The sequence below is a fragment of the Corvus hawaiiensis genome, chromosome 1, assembly GCF_020740725.1.
Source record: "Corvus hawaiiensis isolate bCorHaw1 chromosome 1, bCorHaw1.pri.cur, whole genome shotgun sequence".
NCBI classification, from domain to species: Eukaryota; Metazoa; Chordata; class Aves; order Passeriformes; family Corvidae; genus Corvus; species Corvus hawaiiensis.
Genome location: NC_063213.1, coordinates 97,003,059 through 97,030,223, shown reverse-complemented (window position 1 = coordinate 97,030,223; position 27,165 = coordinate 97,003,059). Strand labels below are relative to the sequence as shown.

The window sequence follows — 27,165 nt, the reverse complement described above, 5'->3', positions numbered from 1 at the left end:
ATTAAAATAGAGGGAAAACAGAAAAAATAAGTATCAATACAAAGAGAAGGAAAGCAGCCAAAAATAGGGGAAATAGAAATCCAAATGGGGGGCAAAAAATCAGAGAAATAAATGTGAGAATTCCAAATACACATTCCAAATTCCAACACTCACAGCGAAGAGGGCAGGCCCCATGTACGTCTCCATATATTGATAATAAAGGGACATTATCTTCACCAGGTTCTGTAAGGCAGCCACTCGTACCTGGGGCAGAGGAAAATTCATCCTTTGATTAAATTCCCTTTATTTTTAAGATTTTTTCAGCAGTCAGAGGCTCCCCAGAAATTCAGGGATAAATTCTGAGCTCACTCACCCTCGTGTCTGGACACTGTGTTGCTTCACAGACTACTTGCATAATAAAGTGCCTTTCAGACTGAAAAAGAAAAAAAGAGAATTAAAACAATATTTCAAGAGGCTGAAAAAAGAATTTGAGCCTTAAAAAAAGCTTCCCAGGGAGGGTGGGTTGAGGCTGGACCAGCACAGGCACAAGGCACCACTCCCTGCTCTATTTTAAGTCCTTTTTTTTCCCCAAAAATGGGAATCCTTTCTTCCCCTAAATGGGAATCCCAAGCTTCCATTTCAAGGCTGTCCGAAATAAAGACACAGCAGAAGTCCAGAAATGAAAAAATTCTGCTTTTCCCTGAATTATTTCAACATTTTCTTTAAGAAAACTCCAGTCAAGACATGGATTTTTTTAAGGCAGCAGCTGGGTATTTGTATTTTGGTAAGAAGGGATGGATTTGTTCTCATGGATTTATTTAACAGGGCTGAATCCAGCAGGAACGGGGCCAGGAGGGATCCTGCACCTCCCATTCCCAGTTTTGGGATTCTCAGGTGATGCCCATGAAGGATTTTAGGGAGAGTTTTTCATTAAAAAACCCTCCTAAGCTGCAAATTCAACATTAATTCCACGCTGTCCCTGTGAGAGAACCAATGGATAAACTTAATCCAAGAAGGAAAAGTAAAATAAAATAAATAAAAATAAATGAAATAAATAAAAATTTAAAAAAAAAATTTTAAAAAATAAATAAAATTAAAATATATGTAAATTCAAATAAAACCAAAATAAAATAAAACCAAAATAAAATAAATAAAATAAAATAAAATAAAATAAAATAAAATATCCATGGATTTGGTTGCTGTCTCATCCAGGGGCCTCTTGTTGGGAACATTTTTCCTCCCCCACCGATTTTCAGAGGCCAAGTTTGAATCTGGATCGGGGCCAGGGCGGCTGAAAGGGAAGTGCTGATCCCAGCTGGGATCGTGTCCCTGTCACAGGAGTGGGATCAGGAGCATCCAGCGGGATCAGCTCTGGGGTCAGGTGTGGCTTAAAGGCAAAAAGGAGGGGAAAAGGGGTGGGAAAAAGGGAGAAAAAACAAGGGGGGAAAGGAGGGGAAAAAAGGGGGGGGGGGAAGGGGAAAAAAGGGGGGGGGAAAGGGAAAAAAAAGGGGAGGGGGAAAGGGAAAAAATTGGGGGGGGGAAAAGGAAAAAAATGGGGGGGAAAAAAAACAAAGGGGGGAAAAAGGAAAAAAAAGGGGGGAAAAAGGAAAAAAAAAGGGGGGAAAAAGGAAAAAAAAAGGGGGGGAAAAAGGAAAAAAAAAGGGGGGGAAAAAGGAAAAAAGGGGGGGGGAAAAAGGAAAAAAGGGGGGGGAAGGAAAAAAAAGAGGGGGGGGAAAAGGGGGGGGGAAAGGGAAAAAAAGGGGGGAAAAGGGCAAAAAATGGGGGGAAAAAAGGGCAAAAAATGAGGGGAAAAGGGCAAAAAAAGGGGGGGGGAAGGAAAAAAAAGGGGGGGAAAGGGAAAAAAAGGGGGGGGAAAGGAAAAAAAAGAGGGGGGGAAAGGAAAAAAAAGAGGGGGGGAAAGGAAAAAAAAGAGGGGGGGAAAAGGGAAAAAAAGGGGGGGGGGAAAAGGGAAAAAAAGGGGGGGGGGGAAGGGAAAAAAAGGGGGGGGAAGGGAAAAAAAGGGGGAGGAAGGGAAAAAAAGGGGGGGAAAAGGAAAAAAAGGGGGGGAAAAGGGAAAAAAAAGGGGGGGAAAAGGGAAAAAAAGGGGGGGGAAGGGAAAAAAAGGGGGGGAAAAGGGAAAAAAAGGGGGGGGGAAGGGAATAAAAGGGGGGGAAGGGAAAAAAGGGGGGGAAAAGGGAAAAAAAGGGGGGGAAGGGAAAAAAGGGGGGGGAAAGGAAAAAAAAGGGGGGGAAAGGAAAAAAAGGGGGGGGAAAGGAAAAAAAAGGGGGGGAAAGGAAAAAAAAGGGGGGGAAAGGAAAAAAAAGGGGGGGAAAATGGGGGGAAAAAGGGAAAAATGGGGGGAAAAAGGGAAAAATGGGGGGAAAATGGGGGAAAAAGGGAAAAAATGGGGGAAAAATGGGGGGGGAAAGGGCAAAAAATGGGGGGGAAAAGGGCAAAAAATGGGGGGGAAAAGGGCAAAAAATGGGGGGAAACGGAAAAAAAGGGGGGGAAAGGGAAAAAAAAGGGGGGAAAAGGGAAAAATTGGGGGGAAAAGGGAAAAAATGGGGGGAAAATGGGGGGAAAAAGGGAAAAATGGGGGGAAAATGGGGGGAAAAAGGGAAAATTGGGGGGGAAATGGGGGGGAAAAGGGAAAAAATGGGGGGAAATGGGGGGGAAAAGGGAAAAAAAGGGGGGGAAAAGGGAAAAAAATGGGGGGGGAAGGGGGGAAAAAAATGGGGGGGGAAAGGGCAAAAAATGGGGGGAAAAAGGGCAAAAAATGGGGGGAAAAAGGGCAAAAAATGGGGGGAAAAAGGGCATAATGGGGGAAAAAAAGGGGAGAAAAAGGAAAAACCAAAAAAAAAGGAGAAAAAAAGGCCCTGCTTCCCCTCCCCCTGCAGATTCCCAGCGCTCCTGCATTCCGGGAACACCCCCAGCCCGAAGAGCTGAATCCAAGTCTCAGCTTCCACAGGATTTATCCATCAAAACTCAGCGTGGTGCACGATTGCTCATCACTGACCGTGGATCCAGCCCCTGCAATCCCATCCCAAGGTTTTATTTTTTCTCTCTCCCTCCTCTCTCTCTCACCTCTTTGTCGAAGTTTGCTTTGGTGAATTCCAAAGAGTTCAGGAGTGCGTTGGTAGCTGCAAGCTTCACATTGTTGCTGGGCTCCTCCTTTCTCATTCCCTGGATAATGGCAGTCAGGATTTCATTGGATTTGTCCTGGAGCTGCTCTGGATCCTGAGAAATAATAGTACCAAAAAAAAAAAAAAAAGGGATGAAGTTATTTATCATTTAAACTGGGTTTTTTTTTCCCCATGTTTTCAAGCATCAAAATCTACAGGTAAAAGTTTTGGGGTATTAAAGCCAGGAAATCACAGGAAATCCAAGGAATTCTTACAGCTCTTGGGATGGGAAGGAAAAGCCTGAAGTGAGCACAAATCCTCCAGAAATCCAAGTGAAAAATGCCAAGTAAATCCCACTGGATCAAACATGAACCAAAACAAGCTCTAGGATTTCACTTAATTCACCCCAAAAAAGTTTAAAAATGCTGATTTCTAAGGAATTTATGGATTGGGCAGAGCTCTGCTCCAGGTGAGATTTTTAGTGGTAAATTTCCCAAACTTTTTTAGACACGGAGTAAAAATTGCAGTGCCTGGACTTGCAGCAAGGCCAGGAAATGTTAAATAATTAAATATTTAAACATTAAATAAATGTGAAACCCCCCAAGCTTTAAAGAACAAAGCTGTGAACAGACTAAAAATTCCTTTTAATTCCTGGTAAATTTAAGACACAAATAATGGGATGAATTCCCATCAGGATTCATGGAGATGATGGATTTTAGACTCCCAAACTCTGTCACAACTGGAAAACTTTTGAGAGGGGATTTTTAATATAAATATTTAAATGAGCAAACGCAAGGCAGCCAAAAAATCCAGAGGTGAGTGGATTCCACCCAAAAAAATACAGAATAAACCCTCCAGAATTCCAGGGATTTGTCACAACCAGATTTCCTCTTCTATTTCATTTTTCTCCTCAGTGAAACCAACCCCTTGAAAATAAAATCCAAATAAAAACCCCAAACACAAAATTTCTCTTCCTGCATCCCTGCACTGAGATTCCAGCAGGGGAATACTCAGCTGCACCCAAAAAAAGCAGCTCCCAATCCCATTTTCCAGGGGCGTGCCAGAGTTTTCCAACAAAATTCACACCAAAGTCTGCAAATCCCTGATAAACCCAACGGAGATGTTATGGAAGTTGCCTCGAGAGCAAAATATTCCCTCAAAAAGCGAAATATTCCCTCAAAAAGCGAAATATTCCCTCAAAAAGCGAAACATTCCTGCATCCAAAATTCCTAAACCAACCACAAAAAGCATCCTCTAGCCAGAGCAAAGTCAGGTTTTTCCAAACCAGAAAGGAATCCAAGAGTGATCCCTGTTTTATGCAGGATGTGGATGCTGAGCTGAGGTTTTCCTCCAGCCCTGCAGGGACACGGAACCTCAAACCTTTCCCTTTAGGAATGGTGACCTGGATTTGTGCTGGGAAAGGAGGTCAGGCCTTCCAGGAACCATCCTGGAGCTGGTTCTGCCAGCAGGATGGAAAACCAGGCAGCACGAGGAGGGATCCAAGCTGGATATCAGGGATTGAGGTCAGGAGAGCCCTCCAGGAGCATAAAAACCTCCTGGAAATCAGGGAATCCTCAAGGTCAGGAAATCCCTCCAGGGTTTTCCACCAAGCTGGAGAATCATGGAATGTCCTGAGCGGGAAGAGATCATCCAGGCCAACTCCTGGCACTGCAGGACATCCCAAAATCCCAGCCTGCCCCTGGGAGCGTTGTCCAAACGCTCCAGAAGTTCCGGCAGGTTTGGGATCACGACCATTCCTTGGGGAGCTGCTCCCATGCCTGACCATCCTCTGGGGGAAACCCCAAAATCCAACCCAAAATCTGACCCAGAAAACCCAACCCCAAAATCCAAGCCAGAATCCAATCCAACAAATCCAACCCCAAAAAAACTCCAACCCCAAAATGCAACCCAGGAAATCCAATGCAAAGAATGCAAGGTAAAATCCAATCCCAAAAACTCCAACCCAAAGAACTCAACTCAAAACTCAACCCAACAAATCCAACTCAACAAACCCAAAATAAATCCAGCCCAACAAATCCAAAAAACTCCAAACCCAAAAACCCCAACCCAAAATCCAAGCAACGAAGTCCAACCCAAAGAATCCACGTAAAAACCCAACCCAAAAAACTCAACCCAAAACCCAACAAACCCCGACCCAACAAACCCCAACCCAAAGAATCCAACCCAAAGAATCTGACCCAAACCCAACCCAAAAAATCCACATAAAAACCCAACCCAAAAAACTCAACCCAAAACCCAACAAACCCCAACCCAACAAACCCCAAGCCAACGAATCCGACCCAACGAATCCCGACCCAAAACCCAACAAACCCACACCCAACGAATCCAACCCAACAAACCCTGACCCAAAGAATCCAACCCAACAAATCCAACCCAATGAATCCAAAAAACTCAACCCAAAGAATCCAACCTTAAACCCAACCCAAAAAGCTCAGCCCAAAGAATCCAACCTAATGAATCCAACCCAACGAACCCCAACCCTAAACCCAACCCAACAATCCAACCCAACTTGAATCCAACCTTAAACCCAACCCAACAAATCCAACCTTAAACCCAACCCTAAACCCAACCCTAAACCCAAGACAAAGAATCCAACCTTAAACCCAAACCCAACAAACCCTAAACCCAACGAATCCAACCCAAAGAATCCAACCCAACGAATCCAACCCTAAACCCAACCCAACAAATCCAACCTTAAACCCAACCGAAAGAATCCGACCTTAAACCCAACCCAACAAATCCAACCTTAAACCCAACCGAAAGAATCCGACCTTAAACCCAACCCAACAAATCCAACCTTAAACCCAACCGAAAGAATCCGACCTTAAACCCAACCCAACAAACCATAAACCCAACAAATCCAACCCAGCGAATCCAACCTTAAACCCAACCCAAAGAATCCAACCTTAAACCCAACCCTAAACCCAACCGAAAGAATCCGACCTTAAACCCAACCCAACAAACCGTAAACCCAACAAATCCAACCCAGCGAATCCAACCTTAAACCCAACCCAAAGAATCCAACCTTAAACCCAACCCAACAAACCCCAACCCAACGAACCCAACCCTAAACCAAATCCAAAGAATCCAACCTTAAACCCAACCCAACAAATCCAACCTTAAACCCAACCCAAAGAATCCAACCTTAAACCCAACCCAACAAACCCCAACCCAACGAACCCAACCCTAAACCAAATCCAAAGAATCCAACCTTAAACCCAACCCAACAAATCCAACCTTAAACCCAACCCAAAGAATCCATCCTTAAACCCAACCCAACAAACCCCAACCCAACGAACCCAACCCTAAACCAAATCCAAAGAATCCAACCTTAAACCCAACCCAACAAATCCAACCTTAACCCCAACCCAACCTTCCCCTGCACGGCCTCCAACCCATCCCAGGCCGCGCCGCAAGAGCCAAATCCTCTTGGGAGCCCTTCCCGAAGGGCCCCAACCCCAAAGCTCCGAGGCACTCACGATGTCCTGGCAGATGTAGCCGATGGCCTCGAGCGTGGACTCCTTCATGTGCTCGGTGCTGTGCTGGTTGGTGACGTTGGCCACCAGCTGCGGAATCAGCTCCGGCCACTGGTTCATGGGGATCTCGGCGCAGGCGATGCCGGCCACGCACTGCGACGCCGAGCTGGGCCGGTACGTCTCCGTGCCCAGCGTCTGCAGCACCTGGAATTTGGGCAGGGAATGGGGGTCAGGGCATGGAAAAAACACCCTCCAGCCCCAAATCTTTCATCGTTCCCCGTAAATCTCTCCGTTTGTTCTGCTTCCCGCTGGAAAAATGGTGGTGGGGATGTGCAGATTCCAGCTGGGATTCCTCGCAGGGAAATGGGAAAAGTTGAACGAATCGGGGTTAAATGCACCCCAAATGGCAAATTCTTTATGCCAAAATCGTCTGGGTCATTTTCTTGTGTGTTGAGGATTTTTATTGGTGGTTTTTGGGAACTTTTCTTTAAAAAAAATGGAGGGAGGGGAATGGATTTGTTCAGCGTTTCCGGTTACACACCAATTAATTTCCTTTAAAAAACAGAGGGAGGGATTTACATTTTTCCATCATTTTTAGTGATACACCAATAACATTTTCTTTAAAAAATTGAGAGATGGGGATTCATTTTTTCAGCTTTTCCCAGCTATACACCAATAACTTCCTTTAAAACACAGAGCGAGGGAGATGCCTTTTTTTTTTTGATTCTTTCCAGTTATACACCAATAATATTTTCTATCAAAAATGGAGGCAGGGATTTGCATTTTCCCAGCATTTTCAGTTATAGCCCAACAAAACTTCCTTTAAAAAACTGGAGCTGAGGACTCATTCTTTCAGCATTTCCAGTTACACACCTTCATTTGCCAAGTTTCCACCTCAATGTTGTATTTTTGACATTACTTGACAGAAAACAGCAATAAATTGTTCAATTTCAGTGCACAAGGACAGCTCCTGATCCCAGCTGAATTCCATGGAAATAAAGGATCAAAGGTTCTCAATCATCTCTCACCCACTTTTATCCCTCTGATGTGGCTGCCCCTGGAAGTGTCCCAGGCCAGCCTGGATTGGGTTTGGAGCAGCCTGGGATAGTGGAAGGTGTCCCTGCTCATGGCAGGGGTGGGAATGGATGGGATTTAAGGTTCTCCCAAGCCAAATAATTCTGGGATTATAGATTCTATTAACACAAAAAAAATATCTATAAAGCTCATGGCCGAGCTGAATCAATCACAGAGCACTGCACAAATCCCAGCACCATTTTTTTGCTCCCATCAGCCAAAATAAAAAAAAACCCCCAACAAAAAACCACTGAGCCACCACTTCTGTCCCTGCAGGCCCTGAACTCTGACTGTCACAGGGCAAAAAGGATCCTCGGGAAAATACCCAACGTTCCAACATTCAAGAGTTGATTTTCTATCTAAAACTTGCAATTTTTTACCTTATTCTACCTTCAAACTTCCTGGGGCTCATGTGAACGTTGTTCAGACTCGGAGTGTTTTAAGGGTGTTGATGGGGATTGGAGAACACTTGGGAAGCTCCTCCTCAGCAAAGGAAGAAAAATCTTCCACAAAAAGCATTTCCTTCAGAAAAATCAACCCCCAGCGCAGCTGCAGGGGAAGCCACAGAACCCTGGAAGGGTTTGGATGGGAAGGGACCTCAAATCCCACCCAGTGCCACAGGCAGGGACACCTCCCACCATCCCAGGGTGCTCCAAGCCCATCCAACTCGACCTTGGACACTTCCGGGGATCCAGGGGCAGCCACAGCTGCTCTGGGAAACGTTTTTAGAGCCTCAGTGTAAAAACTTCTTCCTTTTATCTCATCTAAATCAACCCTTTTCCAGTTTAAAACCATCCTCCCACAACATTCCATAAATCAGGGAACATCCTGAGCTGGAAAGGCCCCACAGGGATCATCCAGCCCAACTCCTGACACTGCAGGACATCCCAAAATCCCACCCTGGGCACCCCTGGGAGCATTGTCCAAACGCTCCTGGAGCTCTGGCAGGTTGGGGATCACGACCATTCCATGGGGAGCTGTCCCAGTGCCTGACCATCCTTTGGGGGAAAACCCCAAAATCCAACTCAAAATTCAACCCAAAACTCCTGGAGCGCTGAGAAGTTCGGGATCACGACTACTCCATGGGGAGCTGTCCCAGTGCTCAACCACCCCGTGGCGGAAGAGCTTTGTCCAAATTCCACCCCAAAACTCATCCAGATGAAATCAACTCCCAGAACCGAGCAGCAGCTGCTGCTCCAGTGAGGGGAAGCAGCCACGGGGAGACTTTTTAGGCAGAAAAGCGTCAACGACGTTCCTCACCGACCCCTCCCAACATGGAAACAACAGGAAAATGAGGAAAAACCCGAGGACTTACGAAGTTCTTGACCTCCCTGCGGGCGTTGGCGTCGATGGCGAGCCATCTCTGCTGGTACTGGGCCTTGATGTCGGGATCCTTGGAGGTCAGCGAGTTCTTGATCTGCAGCCCGGCGGCCACGCGCGCGACCTGGCTGTTCCCGGGGTTTGCCAGCACTTTGGACAGTTCCACCAGGAAGGTCGGCTGGGGAGACAGCGGGGTCAGCCCCCAGCCACACCGGGGAGCCCCACAAACCTCCCAGAACCCCCTAAAGCCACCCCCAGCCCGGCTCTATCCCGAGATTACGGGCGTTAAGCTCCTCACGAGGAGCGCCGGGAAGCGCCGGAAGCTCCGGTGGCTCTGCCGGGACGGGATTTTTTTAGAGCTGACACCGGAGCCCAGTTACCTTCCCTGCTCCTGCCTGCCCTGAAATCCCCTTCAAGAAATGGATGCATGGGTCAAACCAGGGATTTTCTGGATGGGAATTCAGCGTGGGAAGGAGGAATTCCCTGCTCGTTGTTTTGTTGATTCCGCACCCAAATTGGGAGTGGTGGAATCAGGCGCTGCTCTGAGATTTATGACATTCCAAACTCTCTGCAGATCAAAATGATGATTAACCCCCCAAAATGACAACTAACCCCCCTAAAAACTACCTGAGTGCACACAAACCCCCCTGAAATTGGCGCCACTTCCTTCGCTAAAACCTTTCCTTTTTAAACTTTTTCTTATTTGAAACCTTTTCTTAATTTATCCACGTTTCAGAGGCTTCTCTGAAGTCAGGTCTCAGCACAGAAGTTTTATTTTTCCTGAATATTTTTCCTCAGAAGCTTCTTGCCTGCTCAGAAGACCCTTCCTAGGAAATGGTGGGAGCAGCTGCATCGCTTTCCCAACCCTTTTACACCACGCAGAAATGTGATTTTCCTGAAAATCTTCAGCTTATTTACAATAAACCCATTTCTAAAATCTCTTAAGAAATCTTAAAATACGTCTTAAAAAACCCAAACCCTTAAACAATCCTAAAATACAAAGATTTTGGGGCCCCAAACATCCGTTTTTAAAGATAACCCAACATTCAAAAGTTCAACAAACAACTCCAGTGTCTTGGACTTCACATTTTCAATGCCCAAGCCCAGCTCTTGAGTTAAAATTAATTTTAGTTGTTCCATCCCAAACTCTTCAACATTAAAACTGCAGAATTTGGGGTCAAAAAATGGGGGAAATTTGTCTTTTCATGAGGTTTTGGGGCTAATTTCAGCTAAAAATGAGAAGGTTTACATGAAACCTCCTGGATTTGAGAGAGAAAGCGAAGGCAGATGTGCCTGACCTGGCTCCCACCTGCAGAGGTGTCAGTGAAGAGCTCAGGAAAGGGGATGGATTAGGTAAAAGCGGCAAAATTAATTAGAAGGGCCTAAATTAGCTAAAAGGGGCTAAATTAGGGGTGGGAAGGAGGAAGGGGGATGAGGAAGAGCAAGAGGCTCCATCAGGGAACTGGGGGATGCTCCCAGCCCCCTGGGGCTCTCCTGCCCCTTCCCTCTCCTGGGGAAGGCTCTTCCCACCTATCACCCACATCCTGTGGTGGGGACAGGCCCTGAATTCCACATCCTCATCCTCCTGCTTCATCCTCATCCCTGCTTCATCCTCACCCTCATCCTCCTCCAGGACTCAGCCCCTTCCCAGCCTGGCCCACTCCACATCCCCAGTCCCACACAAATCCTTGGTCCCAGCACAAGCTCAGCGTCCTCTGCTCTCACCTGGTCCTGGCTCTTACAAAGCAAAGCCAAAAACGAAAGCTTGGAGTAATCCCACAAGGCAGAGAGTAGAAAACGAAACCTTGGAAAAATCCACATCTCCCCCAGCTCTTTCCAACCCCCTGAAAATCAGGACCATGAGCAGCTCCTGCCCATCACCCCCGAAAATCCCTCACATCACACGGCCCAGGAGCTCCAGGCTGAACTGGGGGGTCCTGAGACTCCACCAGCACCAATCCAGAGGATTTTCCCTCAAAACTGAGGCGGCATCAATCCTGATGCCAAGGGGGGCCTCACACTCCTTCCAACAGCACAAGAAACACAGAACCTCTGTGGCTTTCCCAGTCTACAGCAGGCCAGGGTAGGGAACTGCCTGCAGGGTGACAGGTGACAGTTTTTGGGGGTGATAAGGGGCGTGCGACAAGGACAGCACCGAGACACCGGCACCCAGCACCCCCCAGCGCTCCCCATCCCCTGCAAGGACCGGCCACAGCTGCAGCCCCACACCTTGACTAAGCAAAAAACCCTTCTCAAGCATCACCAGCCTTAAATCCCCCGCTCCAGCACAGCGATTGCACTCGGCAGTTCGGGCTTCCCCCACCCCCCCCCCCCCCCCCCCCCCCCCCCCCCCCTCCCCCTTTCTTTTCTTTTTTTCACATTTCTTTTCCTCCTCAAATTTAAGGTCACCGGGGGTGCCCAGCCGAGCCTCCCTCCCCCACCAAACGCCCCTGAGCTCCTCCCCAGACTCCCGAAGCTCCGATCCCGCCCGGTCGGGGGTCTCGAGGGGATGCTGCGGTCCCAGTGAGCCGGGCAGTAGGACCGCACAGGGGGCCCGGAGGGCACTAGAACCGGACAGCAGGACTGGGCGGGGATCCCACGGGCAGAAGGACCAGACACTAGAACCGGGGCAGTAGGACTGGGCGGGGGTGCGGGTGGGCACTAGGGCCGAACAGGGGTCCCGCGGGGCGCTGGAAGCGGCCGGTGGGGCCGGTCGGGGGTCCCCGCGGGCGGCCGGGCTTTAGGACCGGGCGGCGCCCGGGGCCGCGATGGCCGCGGTGGCCGCACATGGCCCGCGGCCGCTCCCGCACCGACCCCGCCCCCCGGGCCCCGGGCGCCGCGCGCTGATTGGCTGCCGGGCCCGCAGGGCGCGCTGTGATTGGCCCGCGCGGCCGCCGGGCGCGGGCAGGGGCGGCAGCGGCCATGGCGGCCGGGCCGGGCCGGGCCGAGCCGGGCGGGGCGGGGGGGGCCGGGGAGCGCTCGGGGCAGAGCCGGCCCCGCCACCGCCCGCCGGCCCCGTCACCCTCGGGGAGGCCCCGAGCGCTCACCAGGTTCTCGATGGCCGCCTGCTCCAGGAACTTCTGCGCCGCCTCGAGCTCCGAGCAGTCTGCGGAGGGGAAACCGGCGTCCAGCCGCGGCCCAACCGCCCGGGCCCTCAGGCTCCGAGCGCGCTCCTCACCGTGCCCGGGAGCCTCCCCGCCGCCACGGTTCCCGCCCGCCCCCGCGGCCTCCCCCGCCGCCCACGCCCTCCCCGGGGCTGCGGGCGCCGCCTCGGCCGCCCCGCGGGTTGCGCGGGCCCCCGCCCCCGCCCGGCCCCGCCGGGCCTGCCCGCCCCGCCGCCCTCAGCCCTCAGCCCCGCGCCCTACCCGGCGAGACCGTCTTCTCTAGGATGGTGATGAGCTCCATGGGCGGCGGCGTGGCGGCTCCGGCGCCGGCGGGAGGAGGAGGAGGAGGAGGGGGAAGGGGAGGGGGGGGAAGCGGGGCGGGCCGGAGGAGGGGAGGGAGGGGAAGGGCGGAAAGCCGGGGCCTGCCCCGCGGAGGCGGCGGGCGGAGGCCGGGGCGGGGGCGGTGGCGACTCCCGGTGCGGCTGCGGGGCGGTGGCGGGAGATTAAAAAAAAAAAAAAAAAAAAAAAAAAAAAAAAGGAAAAAAAAAAAGGGAAAAAAAAAAAAAAAAAGAAGGGGCCGCGCGAGCGGGGAGGCGGCGGCGCGCGCGCGCACCGGGGCGGCGGAGGGATACGCCAGGCGTCCCCGCGCGCGCGCCCCGCGCCCGCCGCGCTGATTGGCCAGCGGGGCCCCCCCGGGGCGGCCCGCGCGCCTTCCCATTGGTCGGGCTGGCGGCGCGAGGCCATTGGCGGGGGGGGGGGGGGGCCGGAGGGGGGGAGCGGGGGGAGGAAAGAGAAGGGGGCGGGGCTTCCGGCGGCGCGCGCGGGGGATTGGGCGGGGCCGGGAAGGGACCATTGCCGCCGGGGGGGGGGGGGGGGGGCGCGACCACGTGGGTCCGCGGGCGGGGGCGGCACCGGGACCACCGGGATGGCCGGGACGGAGAGCGGGGGTCACCGGCACTGCCGGCGCCTCTGGGCCACGGCCGGGGCAGCTGCGCCCCGCGCCGGGCGCGCGGAAGCCGCGGCAGCAGCTCCGGGCACCGGCACCGGAACCGGCGCGGGGAGAGAGCCACGTGCTCGGCGCGCACCGGGAAGCGGAGCCGGCGCGGGTTTCCCGGGGCTGGGGGTGTGTCCGGGTGTGTCCGTGTGTCCTGCCCGGCCCTGCAGAGCCGCTCCGGGACGGGCATCCCGCAGGAACCGGCGCCGTGTCCCGCTGAGCGGTGTCGGTAACCGGGCGGGGCCGGCCCGGTCAGCAGCGGGCACCGGGACAGGGATTGAAGCGTTCCCCGAGGAGCCAACGCCGCCGTCACCCGCCCCGCACCGGCTCCGGTATCCCCAGAGTGCCCCCGCACGGGGCTCGGGACGGGAGAGCGAGGCCCCTCCGCATTCCGGTGTGTCCCAAAACCGGGGTGACCCCGGGCACAGCCGAGGGCTGGAGCGCTTCCGCGGGATGCGGGAATGGGAAGGAAAAGGGGAGAGCTGGAAGAACGGCCGGCACAACGTGTAGGTGACCAAGTAACGGGGCCGGCGGTGGCCTCGGGGAGCCGCAATTAGTGACCACATCCCGACAGCGCGGGCACAAGCGACAATTACCGGGACACAGCCCCGGCCCTCCCGCGGGTGGAGCCACCGGGAAGCGCCGGGATGAGCGCTGGGAGAGGCGAGCACCGCCCCGGGCCGGGGAGCGCCGCGCTCGGCCCTTCCCGGCACCCCGCACGCGCCTCAGTCATCCCTCGCTCCCAAAGGATTCTGTTTCCCGGGAAAGGGATGCGCTCCAGAAACGGGATCCGATGGAATGCGGGCGGGGGGAAGGAGGAGGAGGGGGAGCCCCGCTGCCGGAGGGAAGGGTTAGACGGGATTTGGGGAGGGAATTCCTTCCTGGGAGAGTGGGGAGGGGCTGGGATGGAATTCCCAGAGAAGCTGTGGCTGGCCCTGGATCCCTGGCAGTGCCCAAGGCTGGGTTGGATGAGCTTGGAGCAGCCTGGGACGTGGGAGGTGTCCCTGCCCATGGCAGGGGTGGCACTGGGTGGGATTTGAGGTCCCTTCCCACCCGAACCATTCCAGGATTCCGTGATCTGATCCTCAGCAGGGGAAAAACCCCTTGAGCAAGAAACCCCTGGCAGCAGCTGACCCCAACATTCCCATTCCAGCCGCAAACAGCTGCCTTTATCCACGGGCTACGAGGCAGCTCCCGGGCTCCAGGTGCTTCCCAAGCCCAGGGCACGCAGAGGAGGAGCAGGCACGCAGAGGAGGAGCAGCTTCCAGAGTTTCCTCCCGTGGGGCCAAATCCAGGAAAGTTCCCTCCCCGATGCAGCTGGAAATGAGGCAAAGCAGCCCGACAGGTCCGTGGTGCCTGCAGGGCTCCCCATCCCAAAGCACCAGCGATTTCCCACGAGCTCCAGCCGTTCCCTGCGGAAATCCCGTGGAGCAGAGCTCGTGCCGGCCCTGAGGGCTGGTTTTACTCCTTGCTGGGGAAATGGGTTCGCCCACATGGGAATATCCGTCATCCCCCCAAAAATCCAGGTTACAGGGGATATCCGTCATTCCCTGAAAAAAATCCAGATTAATAGGGGATATCCATCGTTCCCCCCAGAAATCCAGGTTACAGGGGATATCCATCATTCCCCCCAAAAATCCGGGTTACAGGGGATATCTGTCATTCCCCCTAAAAATCCAGGTTACAGGGGATATCCATCATTCCCTGAAAAAATCCAGATTATAGGGGATATCCACCATTCCCCCCAAAATCCAGGTTACAGGGGATATCCACCATTCTCCCCAAAATCCAGGGTACAGAGGATAACCACCATTCCCCCCAAAATCCAGGTTACAGGGGATATCCACCATTCTCCCAAAATCCAGGTTACAGGGACAGCCTGGAGCGCCGGGGCTCCAGAGACCCAAATTCCAAGATTCCAGCCCCACCTTTGCCAGGGGCCTGCGGGACAATCCCGGAATTCTCATTTTGTGCCTGGAGCCTCATATTTTAAAATGGGGACAAATCCAGACCCGCTTCTTCCTGGAGGTCCCTGGATGAGGAGCACGAGGGATTAGTGCAGTTCCAAGCAAAAACCGAATTCCCCAAACTTCTTCTTTTTTCTTCCCAGCTGCTTCCACATCCGCCTGGCAGCTTTTTCCCTGGCAGACTGAACAATATCCCCACCCCCTGTGTGAGAGCCTTGCAAAAATCAATGATTTTGCACAGAAAGGTGCATTTTTATGATGTGTTTTTGACAAACCTCACCTTTTCCCAGCTGCTTTGGAGAGCTCACACAGGGATTTAGGAATGGAGAGGTCCCAAAAAGAGTCCAAACACTTCAATTTCCAGCTTATTTGGAGCAGGTGCCTGAACCTTCCAGGCTGGCTCAGTGTCAAACTGGTTTTGTCTCAGCTCCCAGTCACAGCCCATCAGATTTCAGCCACTTTCATTGTTTTGACTGCTGAGAGAAGGAATTTTCCCCCCAGAAATGATTAAAAAATATGAATTAACCCTTAAAAGAATCCCTGGTGGATCTCTGAGCATCCTCTCCTCCAAACCCAGTGGTGGATGTGGCTTTGATCCATTTTTCCGTGAGTTTATCTGAAAAATGTGAGGAATGGGAGGAAGGGGAGGTGACAGCAACACACAGAGTTTGGTTTGGAACAACTCTGCTGCTTCCTGGGCAGGGAGATGCTCCCAAAAAATGCCTGCAGGAAGCTGAATCCTGTTCCAAAGGGGATTTTCAGCTCAGTTTTGGGAGCAGGAGTCGGGATTCTGTCATCGATCCCCAGTGACAGGAGGGACATGAACCCTCCCGGTGCTGCTGGGGAAAGCTGGGATGGCTCCCATTTCCAGAATAAACCTGGAGGCAGGAGTGAGGGACCCCACTGGAACCACAGATTTGGGATTTTTAAGCCGAGATTTGACACAGAAACTGCCTGGGAGGGGAGGAGGGACAGAGCAGGGGCTCTTCAGACATGGATGGATCCGGTGGATCCCTCGTTGGATCCCTCAGGTGTCCCTGCTGGGGACTCTCAGCCCCAGGGAACGCTTCCAAATCCTGTGGGCAAAATCACGGAATCATGGAATGGTTTGGGTGGGAAGGAGCTTAAAGCTCATCCATAGGCAGGGACAGGTCGCAGTGTCCCAGGGTGCTCCACAATCCCCTCGTTAATCACCACAATCCCCTCATTAATCAATCACCCCCCTGAGCCCCATCTCAGCCCTTTCCTCACCCCCAAAAACCCCCCCTGTCCTTGTCCTGCCCCTCTCTCCAGCATCACTTTGCCTCCAGCGATAAAGATTTCCTATGGAACAGCCAATCCCAAAACTCCTTCCATTGGGAATTAGGCCCTGAGAGGAGTTTGCTCGAGCAGCCGGGCCCAGCCCTTTCCTCACCCCCAAAAACTCCTCTGTCCTTGTCCTGCCCTTTTCCCCGGCATCACTTTGCCTCTAAAGACGTCCTATGGGAAAGGAGAAATCCCAAAATTCCTTTAACTGGGAATTAAACTGCTCTCAGGGCCTGCACAAGAGGCCAGGCCCAGCCTCATGGTTTGCTCACGGTTGCTGTTGTTTCTGTGCCTCTCCCGGGCTTTGTGGGAGGCCCGAGCGGGATCCCCCGAGCCCGGGGCGCTCCGGGGTTATTTTCGTTTGTCGGTGTGCAGGGAGCAGATAGGGGAAAGCGGCTTAGTCTGGGGCCAGGGCTGGGTGCTGACAGCAGGGAAACGCCGCTCAGCCCCGGCTCAGGGCACGCACAATTCCTAAGCCAGGCTTTTTCCCAGCTCCAGCCTCGGGGATGGAGCCGGGCAAGAGCTCTGTGCCTCAAAATTCCCGGTTTTGGGGTGTTTCCCTGCCCTGGAAGCGCTTCCCACAATGTTGTTGCCTCGACTTTGCGCTGTTTAAGACAAATTTTTGGGGTCACAATTATTTTTTATTTATCTTTCCTGTCTCTGCTAAATCCTGTCCTGGGCAGTTCTGGAGCACCTGAGGGTGGTTTTAGTTCGGATTACACAGGCTCTGCTCACGGGCTGGGCTAAGCCCTACCCCTGGTGGCACAGGAGGGGTCCTGTAAACGACACCTTGGCCTCTGCTGTCCCCTCACAGCTTTGGGTCCTTTCAGGCTCCAAAAAACCCCAGCTTTGGGTCCTCTCAGGCTCCAACTAAACCCAGCTTTGGGTCCTGTTCAGGCTCCAAGTAAACCCAGCTTTGGGTCCTTTAAGGCTCCAACTAAACCCAGCTTTGGGTCCTTTCAGGCTCCAAATAAACCCAGCTTTGGGTCCTTCAAGGCACCAATTAAACCCAGCTTTGGGTCCTTTCAGGCTCCAACTAAACCCAGCTTTGGGTCCTTTAAGGCACCAAAAAACCCCAGCTTTGGGTCCTTTCAGCCTTCAAATAAGCCCAGCTTTGGGTCCTTTCAGGCTCCAACTAAACCCAGCTTTGGGTCCTTTAAGGCACCAACTAAACCCAGCTTTGGGTCCTTTAAGGCACCAACTAAACCCAGCTTTGGGTCCTTTAAGGCTCCAAATAAACCCAGCTTTGGGTCCTTTCAGGCTCCAAATAAACCCAGCTTTGGGTCCTTCAAGGCACCAAATAAACCAGCTTTGGGTCCTTTCAGGCTCCAAATAAACCAGCTTTGGGTCCTTTAAGGCACCAAAAAACCCCAGCTTTGGGTCCTTTCAGCCTTCAAATAAGCCCAGCTTTGGGTCCTTCAAGGCACCAAAAAACCCCAGCTTTGGGTCCTGTTCAGCCTTCAAATAAGCCCAGCTTTGGGGTCCTTTCAGGCTCCAAGTAAACCCAGCTTTGGGTCCTTTCAGGCTCCAAGTAAACCCAGCTTTGGGTCCTTTCAGGCTCCAAATAAACCCAGCTTTGGGTCCTTCAAGGCACCAAATAAACCCAGCTTTGGGTCCTTTAAGGCACCAAATAAACCCAGCTTTGGGTCCTTTCAGGCTCCAATAAACCCAGCTTTGGGTCCTTTAAGGCACCAAATAAACCCAGCTTTGGGTCCTTTAAGGCTCCAACTAAACCCAGCTTTGGGTCCTTTAAGGCACCAAAAAACCCCAGCTTTGGGTCCTTTCAGGCTCCAACAGAACACAAGGTGAGGACATGAATTTCACATTGACATTTTTATTAACGCCAACTGTTTTAAATCTTTTTTTGTTGTTGCTTTGTAGTATTTTTTGTTGGGTTTTTGTTGGTTTTTTTTAAATTTTTTGTTGGGTTTTTGTGGGTTTTTTTTTTTGAAGTCTTTTCTTTTTTTAAACAATAGCACAAAAATGTCTCAGGGAAGCAATCTGACAAGTTAAATCTGATGACCTTCTGAAAAATCAACAGTTAAGCCACACCAAATACGAATTCCTGTTTAAGGAAATAAGAAAAAGGGGAAGGGGAAAAAAAAGGAAAAAAACCAAAAAAAAAAAACCCCCAAAAAAACCAACAAAAAAAAAAGCTGGAACTCCAAACCTTTGTCTGTTAGAGGGTGGCTGGTTAGTAGGGCCACGCTGCTTTGGGGGGGATGATGGCACAGCTTGGACTTCATCATCATCATCATCATCATCATCACTCATTTAAGGCTTCTGAATCAAATTTCCCACCAACATCAGGGAAAGGAAGGGGAGAAGCTCCGGGCAGGAGGAGCTGGGAGCAGCTGGATCCTCTGGGAAGCGAGGCCAGGGCAGCCCCAGGTGCCCTCGCTGCGCACACGGGGAGAGGGGGCTGGCGGGAAATGAAAAAGAAATCAAACTGCACGAACCTTTCTCTCTTTAATGTGGCTCTGAGAGGTGTTTCCTTTACAATCCCGATCTCTCCACGAAGGACATCAGCGAGTGGGACCGACAGGGGAAGGGGGGAACCCAAGAGCAACAGAACAGGGGGGGTTTTGGGGGGTTTGGGGTTGGTTTTTTTTTCTGGTTTTTTGTGGGAATTTTTTTTTTTTTTGCCGAAAGGTAACACAAAAGGGAAAGGGGGAACCCTACTATCCTTGGGGTGGGGGGGGGTTGCAGGGACATCTCCCCAAAACCTTGCACAGACTCTGTGAATCCACACCTGCCTGGCCCAGTGACCCTGTTCCACACAAGGCTGAGGCCCCACTCCTGCCCCAGACTCTCCACTGACCTAAAAACCCCCTGGTTTCTTCTTTTTTATTGGGGGGAGGAAGGGAGGGAGGGTGTAAAAAACAGAACATCTGTCAATAAGAGTGTCAGGAAAGGGGTAGAGGGGGGGTGTTAAATATTTTAACCACTGACAAGGCTTGAGGAAGTTTCACAGTTTTGTTATGCTCTATTTTATTACTATCATATTTACAGATTTTTCGCTCTCTTTTTTTTGATTTTTTTTAATATTTTTGTACTTTTTTCTTTCTCTCTCTCTCTCTCTCTCTTTTTCTGCAGAATCGCTGATAAATTTTTTTTTGTTTTGCTGTCGCTGTTGTTTTTCTTTTTCCAAACAGAATTTTCCCAAATTCTTGGAGTGTGAGCAGGAACCGGTTTTAAACTCTACATTCACGGTCCAATCCCCACGGGCTTGAGGAGGAGGAGGAGGAGAAGGAGAAGGAAGAGGAGAAAATAAACCAAAAAAAAAAAAAAAAAAAACCAAACCAAACAAAACCAAATAAAGGAGGGGGTGAGGGGTGGAAATAAAAGACTCCCAACTTCTTGGCATGTGGATCAGCGGTGGGGGGGCTCCTCCCTGGTCCCCTGGGCTGCGCTGGGGGCCGGTGCTGGCGCTGGGGGCTCACACGGGGGCCGGGGGAGCCCGGCGCTGCTGCAGGAAGTGCTGGATGCTGTCGGCGTCGCGCCGCAGCCACGCCGCGTTCAGCAGGATGTTCTCGCAGCACTGCTGCACCGTGCGCTCGGCCGACGGCGCCGGGTGGCTCTCGAAGAAAGCCTGAGAGGGGCGGGACAAGGACAGAGCTGTGGGAGGAGGGTTTTGAACGGGACCGACCCCTTTGGGTACGCGCAAGTTTGGAGGCGGCGATGGGGAATCGCCCACGGAGAGGGGGAGGGGGGGGAAAGGGGAAGCTGAAATCGCAGCGGGGTTTGGGGCTGAGGGAGCTGGAAAATAAAATCACCCGGCTGCCAGCCCCAAAGCTCTGTCAGAGCCACGGGCAGCCCGGCCCTGGGCGCTTCCAGGCACGGGGAAACGCTTCCAGGCACGGGGAAAACGCTTCCAGGGAAGGGGGAAACGCTTCCAGGCACGGGGAAACGCTTCCAGGCACTGGGGAAACGCTTCCAGGGATGGGGGAAACGCTTCCAGGCACGGGGAAACGCTTCCAGGCACAGGGGAAACGCTTCCAGGGATGGGGGAAAACGCTTCCAGGCACAGGGGAGAACGCTTCCAGGGATGGGGGAAACGCTTCCAGGCACGGGGAAACGCTTCCAGGGATGGGGGGAAACGCTTCCAGGGATGGGGGGAAACGCTTCCAGGGATGGGGGAAACGCTTCCAGGCACGGGGAAACGCTTCCAGGCACGGGGGAAACGCTTCCAGGCACAGGGGGAAACGCTTCCAGGGATGGGGGGAAACGCTTCCAGGGATGGGGGAAACGCTTCCAGGGATGGGGGAGAACGCTCCCAGGCACAGGGGAAACGCTTCCAGGGATGGGGGAAACGCTTCCAGGCACGGGGGAAACGCTTCCAGGCACAGGGGAAACGCTTCCAGGGATGGGGGAAACGCTTCCAGGCACAGGGGAAACGCTTCCAGGGATGGGGAAACGCTCCCAGGCACAGGGGAAACGCTTCCAGGGATGGGGGAAACGCTTCCAGGCACGGGGAAACGCTTCCAGGCACGGGGAAACGCTTCCAGAGATGGGGGAAACGCTTCCAGGCACGGGGAAACGCTTCCAGGCACGGGGAGAACGCTTCCAGGGATGGGGGAAACGCTTCCAGGGATGGGGGAAACGCTTCCAGGGATGGGGGAAACGCTTCCAGGATAGGGGAACGCTTCCAGGATGGGGGAAACGCTTCCAGGCACGGGGAAACGCTTCCAGGGATGGGGGAAACGCTTCCAGGCACAGGGGAAACGCTTCCAGGATGGGGGAAACGCTTCCAGGAGGGAATCGGATGGGGGAAACGCTTCCAGGCACAGGGAAACGCTTCCAGGCACAGGGAAACGCTTCCAGGGATGGAGGAAACGCTTCCAGGCACAGGGGAAACGCTTCCAGGGATGGGGAAACGCTTCCAGGCACAGGGGAAACGCTTCCAGGGATGGGGGAAACGCTTCCAGGCACAGGGGAAACGCTTCCAGGGATGGGGGAAACGCTTCCAGGCACGGGGAAACGCTTCCAGGGGATGGGGGAAACGCTTCCAGGCACAGGGGAAACGCTCCCAGGGATGGGGAAACGGGGAAACGCTCCCAGGGACCGGGAAACGCTCCCAGGGATGGGGAAACGCTTCCAGGGATGGGGAAAACGCTTCCAGGGATGGGGAAAACGCTCCCAGGGATGGGGGAAACGCTTCCAAGGATGGGGGAAACGCTTTCCACGGATGGGGAAATGCTTCCAGGGACCGGGAAACGCTTCCAGGGACCGGGAAACGCTTCCAGGCACGGGGGAAACGCTTCCAGGGACGCGGAAACGCTTCCAGGGACGGAGTGAGTCCAGCTCCTGGCCTCGCACTGGATGATCCCGACAGTCCCACCCTGTGCATGCCTGAAGGCATTGTCCGAATGCTCCTGGAGCTCTGGAGCCCACAGGGATCATCAACCCAAGCCCTGGCCCTGCTCAGGACACCCCAAATCCCAGCCTGTCCCTGAGGGTGTTGTCCAAATGCTCCTGGAGCTCTGGGACACAAGAGGCTTTTCCAAGGAGCAGCTCCCTGCCCTGCCCTGCCAGGACATTCCTGAGTTTCCAGAATGGGTGGGAATGGCAAAATCCCTCCTTTTCCCTGCTACAGGGGAGCCCCAGGGGCTTTTCCATGGAGCTGCCTCCTGTCCTCGCTGCCAGGGACAGCCCCAGGAGCTGAGCCAGCCCCACAAGCCAGCAGCTCCCGGGGTATTTCGGGATATTTGGAGCAGAAAGATCCCGGGGAAGCCACCAGGGCCTTTGGCACAGCCCTGGTCCCGCTCCCAGGTTTCTTCCCAGACTGGACAGTGACCTCCAGGCCCCAGGTGGCTGGACAGTGACCTCCAGGCCCCAGGTTGGCTGGACAGTGACCTCCAGGCCCCAGGTTGGCCGGACAGTGACCTCCAGGCCCCAGGTTGGCTGGACAGTGACCTCCAGGCCCCAGGTTGACAGAACAGTGACCTCCAGGCCCCAGGTTGGCCAGACAGTGACCTCCAGGCCCCAGGTTGGCTGGACAGTGACCTCCAGGCCCCAGTTTGGCTGGACAGTGACCTCCAGGCCCCAGGTTGGCCGGACAGTGACCTCCAGGCCCCAGGTTGGCCGGACAGTGACCTCCAGGCCCCAGGTTGGCCGGACAGTGACCTCCAGGCCCCAGGTTGGCCGGACAGTGACCTCCAGGCCCCAGGTTGGCCGGACAGTGACCTCCAGGCCCCAGGTTGGCTGGACAGTGACCTCCAGGCCCCAGGTTGGCCGGACAGTGACCTCCAGGCCCCAGGTTGGCTGGACAGTGACCTCCAGGCCCCAGGTTGGCTGGACAGTGACCTCCAGGCCCCAGGTTGGCCGGACAGTGACCTCCAGGCCCCAGGTTGACAGAACAGTGACCTCCAGGCCCCAGGTTGGCCGGACAGTGACCTCCAGGCCCCAGGTTGACAGAACAGTGACCTCAGGCCCCAGTTTGGCTGGACAGTGACCTCCAGGCCCCAGGTTGGCCGGACAGTGACCTCCAGGCCCCAGGTTGGCCGGACAGTGACCTCCAGGCCCCAGGTTGGCTGGACAGTGACCTCCAGGCCCCAGGTTGGCCGGACAGTGACCTCCAGGCCCCAGGTTGACAGAACAGTGACCTCCAGGCCCCAGGTTGGCTGGACAGTGACCTCCAGGCCTCAGGTTGGCCGGACAGTGACCTCCAGGCCCCAGGTTGACAGAACAGTGACCTCCAAGGCCCCAGGTTGGCTGGACAGTGACCTCCAGGCCCCAGGTTGGCTGGACAGTGACCTCCAGGCCCCAGGTTGGCCGACAGTGACCTCCAGGCCCCAGGCTGGCCGGACAGTGACCTCCAGGCCCCAGGTTGGCCAGACAGTCTCACATTTCCTCCTGGAGGAGCTTCCCAGGGGCTGCTGTGACTCGGCATTTTCCAGGGGACAGGGAGCTGGCACAGCCAGGAGCTATCCCTGCCTCCCTCCAAGCAGCTTTTCCCCGGGATTTGGCTGTCACTCCCACTCTACAAGGTGACACAGAGGCTCAGACATAGGAAATTCCCCACTAAAAGCTTGGGAATTCTCTTGGGAATGAGCTGGGATTTAAATCTGGGGTGGTTTTCCCGCTCGGTGTTTTGCAAAAGCAAAACCAAAATATTAATTCTAATGCAAAATTTCTCTGTAAAATCATTTCTGCCGTTAAATCTTTTCTGAGAAAAGTCACTGGGTGATAAAAAGGACACAGGCAGCTCACGGCTCAGCTGACCTTTGGAATAAAAATTCCTTCTGAGTGTTTTCCTAACAGGAAAATGATAATTAATGCCCAAAATTTAAAGTTTCTTCTTCCAAGATGATGTTTTTGGAAAAAATGTGGGGAAAGAATAAATAATGAAGTCCACACCCACTGTCAGAGCTCTCCCAGTGATGGAAGCTGGAATAATTCTGAATATTTTGAAGTTTTCTTTTTTGGGGAGGCTCAAAACTGCTGCTGAACTCTGCTGGATTTTACCAAAGTTTAAATGAATGAAGCAGAAATCGCTGGAAATTCCAGATTACTTCAAAAATGCTGATTTAAAGCATTTCAATAACGTTTTACCCAACCTAAAGCGGGGCAGTTTGGGGACAGAATGGGCCCAACAACAAAATCCACAGGGATTTGGCTCTTCCAGGCAGAGCAGCCCAAGTTTATCAGCGACAAATTAACAAATTCTTTAATTAAAGCTTCTTACCTTCACTTCTGCAGCCATTTTATCATTTGCAAATCCATCCACTGTGAGCTGAAGGGGAACAAGAAACCAAAATGAAAGGTGAAATTCAACATTTCCACCATTGCCCAGGTGTGTGTGGGAAGGGCTCTTCCCCCAGGGCCCCACGTACCTTTATTAGTCTGGATATTAAGAATCCACCTTGGTATCGATTATAAAGCTCCTCCCAGTTGTCCCTTACGAATTTCCAAGCAGCTTTCCTGCCCTGCTTGCTGCCTCCAGCCACTCCTCCAATCACTGACACCGTGTCCTGGGGACGTACCTCTTCCTGGGGAGGGAAAAGGCATCAATATTCCACATTTTCCCAGCAATTCCAGCGCCTTGGCTTGCAGGTTTTAGGCATTTCTACACCGAATCTGTCCGTTAAAGCGCTTTTTGCGCCGCCAAAAATTTAATGTACGACTCAAAGATCGAAGGAAAAGCAAATCCCCCTGAGTTATTCTCAGGTTACACCCATGAAAATCTGATTTTACTGAAGACTGGCAAGATTTAGAGAGGTCATTTTGGCTCTTTGGAAAATGGAGAGGTCAAAGTGCGTTTTGGTTTCCTGGGAATGGGTGCTGGAAGCACAGCACTGCCAGGAAAATTTGGGATGAACTTCCACAGCACCAGGAAATAACTGCTGGGAATACAGAAAATCCCTGCAGCAGGTGCCTCCAACCAGATCAAGCAGGTTTTTCTTCATTTGGAGCCACCTCACTCGGATTTTTCTTAATTTGGAACCAACTCATTTAAGATTTTTCTTAATCTGGATCCAGATCACTCAAATTTTTGTTACTCTGGAACCAACTCAGATTTTTGTTCATTTTGAACCAACTCTCTCAGATTTTGGTTAATTTTGGAACCAACTCTCTCAGATTTTTCTGAATTTGGAACCAATTCTCTCAGATTTTTCTGAATTTGGAACCAATTCCCAGATTTTTCTGAATTTGGAACCGATTCTCTCAGATTTTTCTGAATTTGGAACCAATTCTCAGATTTTTCTGAATTTGGAACCAATTCTCTCAGATTTTTCTGAATTTGGAACCAATTCTCTCAGATTTTTCTGAATTTGGAACCAACTCATTTAAGATTTTTCTTAATCTAGATCCAGATCACTCAAATTTTTCTGAATTTGGAACCAATTCTCTCAGATTTTTCTTAATCTGGAACCAACTCATCTAAGATTTTTGTTAATCTGGATCCAGCTCCCTCAGATTTTTCTCAATCTGGATCCAGATCACTCAAATTTTTGTGAATTTTGAACCAAATCTCTCAGATTTTCGTTCATTTTGAACCAACTCTCTCAGATTTTTGTTCATTTTGAACCAACTCTCTCAGATTTTAATCTGGAACCAACTCATCTAAGACTTTTGTTAATCTGGATCCAGCTCCCTCAGATTTTTGTTAACCTGGACCAAACTCGCTCAGATTTCTCTGAATTCGGAACCAGCTCATTTTAAGATTTTTCTTCATTTGGATCCACCTCACTCAGATTTTTCTGAATTTGGAATTTCCCCCCCAAAACAAAACCTGAAGACACAACTCCAAGAGCGACCCACGAAGAGAATTCCTCCAGTTTTAGCCCATCCCACTCAACCCCAGCGCTCTCACAGGGTTATTCCTGAGCGAATATCCTGACAAAAAGGCAGGGTTTTTCCCCAGAACTCACTGAAAGTGCAAAGGTGAGAACTTTTTGGATCAGCTCTGGCTGGGAGATGGCTCCGAGGACGCGCTCGATCCGGTTCTTCTCCTCCTGCATGTCCGCCTGCTTGTGCAGCTGCACAGGGGAGGACGTGAAGGTATCAATTAATAAAGGCTGGCTCCTCACCTAATGAGCCCTCTGTGAATGCCACAGCTGCTAATTACTCATCAAACCCAATCAGGGCTCGCTGATGACTCCGTTAATCCCCACCGCGGGCTCATCCCAAGGAGTGGCACCAGGAATAAACTGATTTTCACCAGTTCATAGAAAGGTCAAGCAGGACGGGGCCTGCGGGAGGGAGAAATTCCCGAGGGAGAGCCGGGATTCTCCACTAGGTGGCAATTTCCCACCACGAGCCGGGATCGGGGCTGGGGTGTGGGATAAATCCCAGCCCGGAGGGATTTGAAGGGGGAAATGTGGGATTTTGGGGAGCTGGCAGTGAGCACCCACCTTCAGCATGGTGTCCAGAGTGGAGCTGTCCCCGTGCTTCAGCACAGTCACGTAGACCTAGGAGAAAACAAGGAATGACTTCCAAAAAAAAAGAAAAAAAAAAAAATACAAAACCCACCAGATTTTTTGGAAATGCACCAATTTGTAAGGAATTGGGTCGGAATTCTGACATCTGGAAGCACCAGCACTGCTCCCTCCTGGGAGTTTTAACTCTGGAGTGTAGAGATGCTTCAACTCCTTTATGTTTTCCTCAATTTCAGGGTCATTTTGGCAATTCCAAGAGTGGAAAAACACCGGGATGACAAAAAGAGGGATCCCCATCTTCACCCGGTCCCATCTCCCACCATTTCCAAACCCAGCTCATCTCCCACCCTCATTCCCTACCCTTTGGAATACACCTGCCAAGGGGGTGGGGATAGATTTTGGGGACCCCAAAACCCCTTCCCAGGACCTACAGGACTCCTCAGGTCAGCTGACAGGATGTGCTTTCCTTCCACGTGGTCCTTGAACCGGCGCCGGGCCTCTTCCAACGTCGCCTTGTGCCCGGCTTTTCCCAGTTTTCCCAAGACCAGACCCCTTAGGAGGGCATCTAGGTGGCCTAGGAAGGAGCAGGAATGGAAAAATGGGATTAATTTGGGAGACAAAGCTCAGCACTGAAGCTTTATTTCAGCTGTGTGACAATCCCTGAGGATATCCAAGGAGTCCGGGCCTTTTGTCTCTCTTTTTTTTAGGGAATACATTGAATTTTTTTCATAGCAAGAGGGTCAGGACAAGAGGATTCCAGCCCCAAACACAACAGGCAGGGCTGAAACCTGAGCTAAATCAGTAATTTTAACCATTGGGACTGACCAGGACAGGCAAACACACACACACATGGATTTCCAGCCTTGTAATCCAAGAATTTTCCTGCCCTCCAGCAGACAGAAAATTCAGCAGGGAATTTTTA

At 52.4% G+C, this 27,165-nt stretch overlaps 2 protein-coding genes across 2 annotated transcripts in view; both read right to left on the bottom strand.

Annotated features, from left to right (window-relative positions):
* Positions 1-12,459, bottom strand: part of KPNB1 (karyopherin subunit beta 1) — a 30,097-nt gene extending 17,638 nt beyond the window's left edge. Inside the window, 7 exon segments of the mRNA XM_048318434.1 lie at positions 154-243; positions 353-412; positions 3,064-3,216; positions 6,602-6,802; positions 8,988-9,170; positions 12,040-12,098; positions 12,358-12,459. Of these exon segments, the coding sequence (XP_048174391.1) occupies positions 154-243; positions 353-412; positions 3,064-3,216; positions 6,602-6,802; positions 8,988-9,170; positions 12,040-12,098; positions 12,358-12,397 (786 nt within the window). The 5' untranslated portion in view covers positions 12,398-12,459.
* A 6,353-nt stretch (positions 12,460-18,812) lies between these two features.
* The window catches only part of NPEPPS (aminopeptidase puromycin sensitive), a 49,502-nt gene continuing 41,149 nt past the window's right edge, over positions 18,813-27,165 (bottom strand). Inside the window, exons 18-23 of the mRNA XM_048318449.1 lie at positions 26,675-26,817; positions 26,220-26,276; positions 25,737-25,844; positions 24,198-24,353; positions 24,050-24,097; positions 18,813-19,954 (exon numbers count right to left, since the gene is read on the bottom strand). Of these exons, the coding sequence (XP_048174406.1) occupies positions 19,802-19,954; positions 24,050-24,097; positions 24,198-24,353; positions 25,737-25,844; positions 26,220-26,276; positions 26,675-26,817 (665 nt within the window). The 3' untranslated portion in view covers positions 18,813-19,801. The remainder of the gene's footprint in view (positions 19,955-24,049; positions 24,098-24,197; positions 24,354-25,736; positions 25,845-26,219; positions 26,277-26,674; positions 26,818-27,165) is intronic.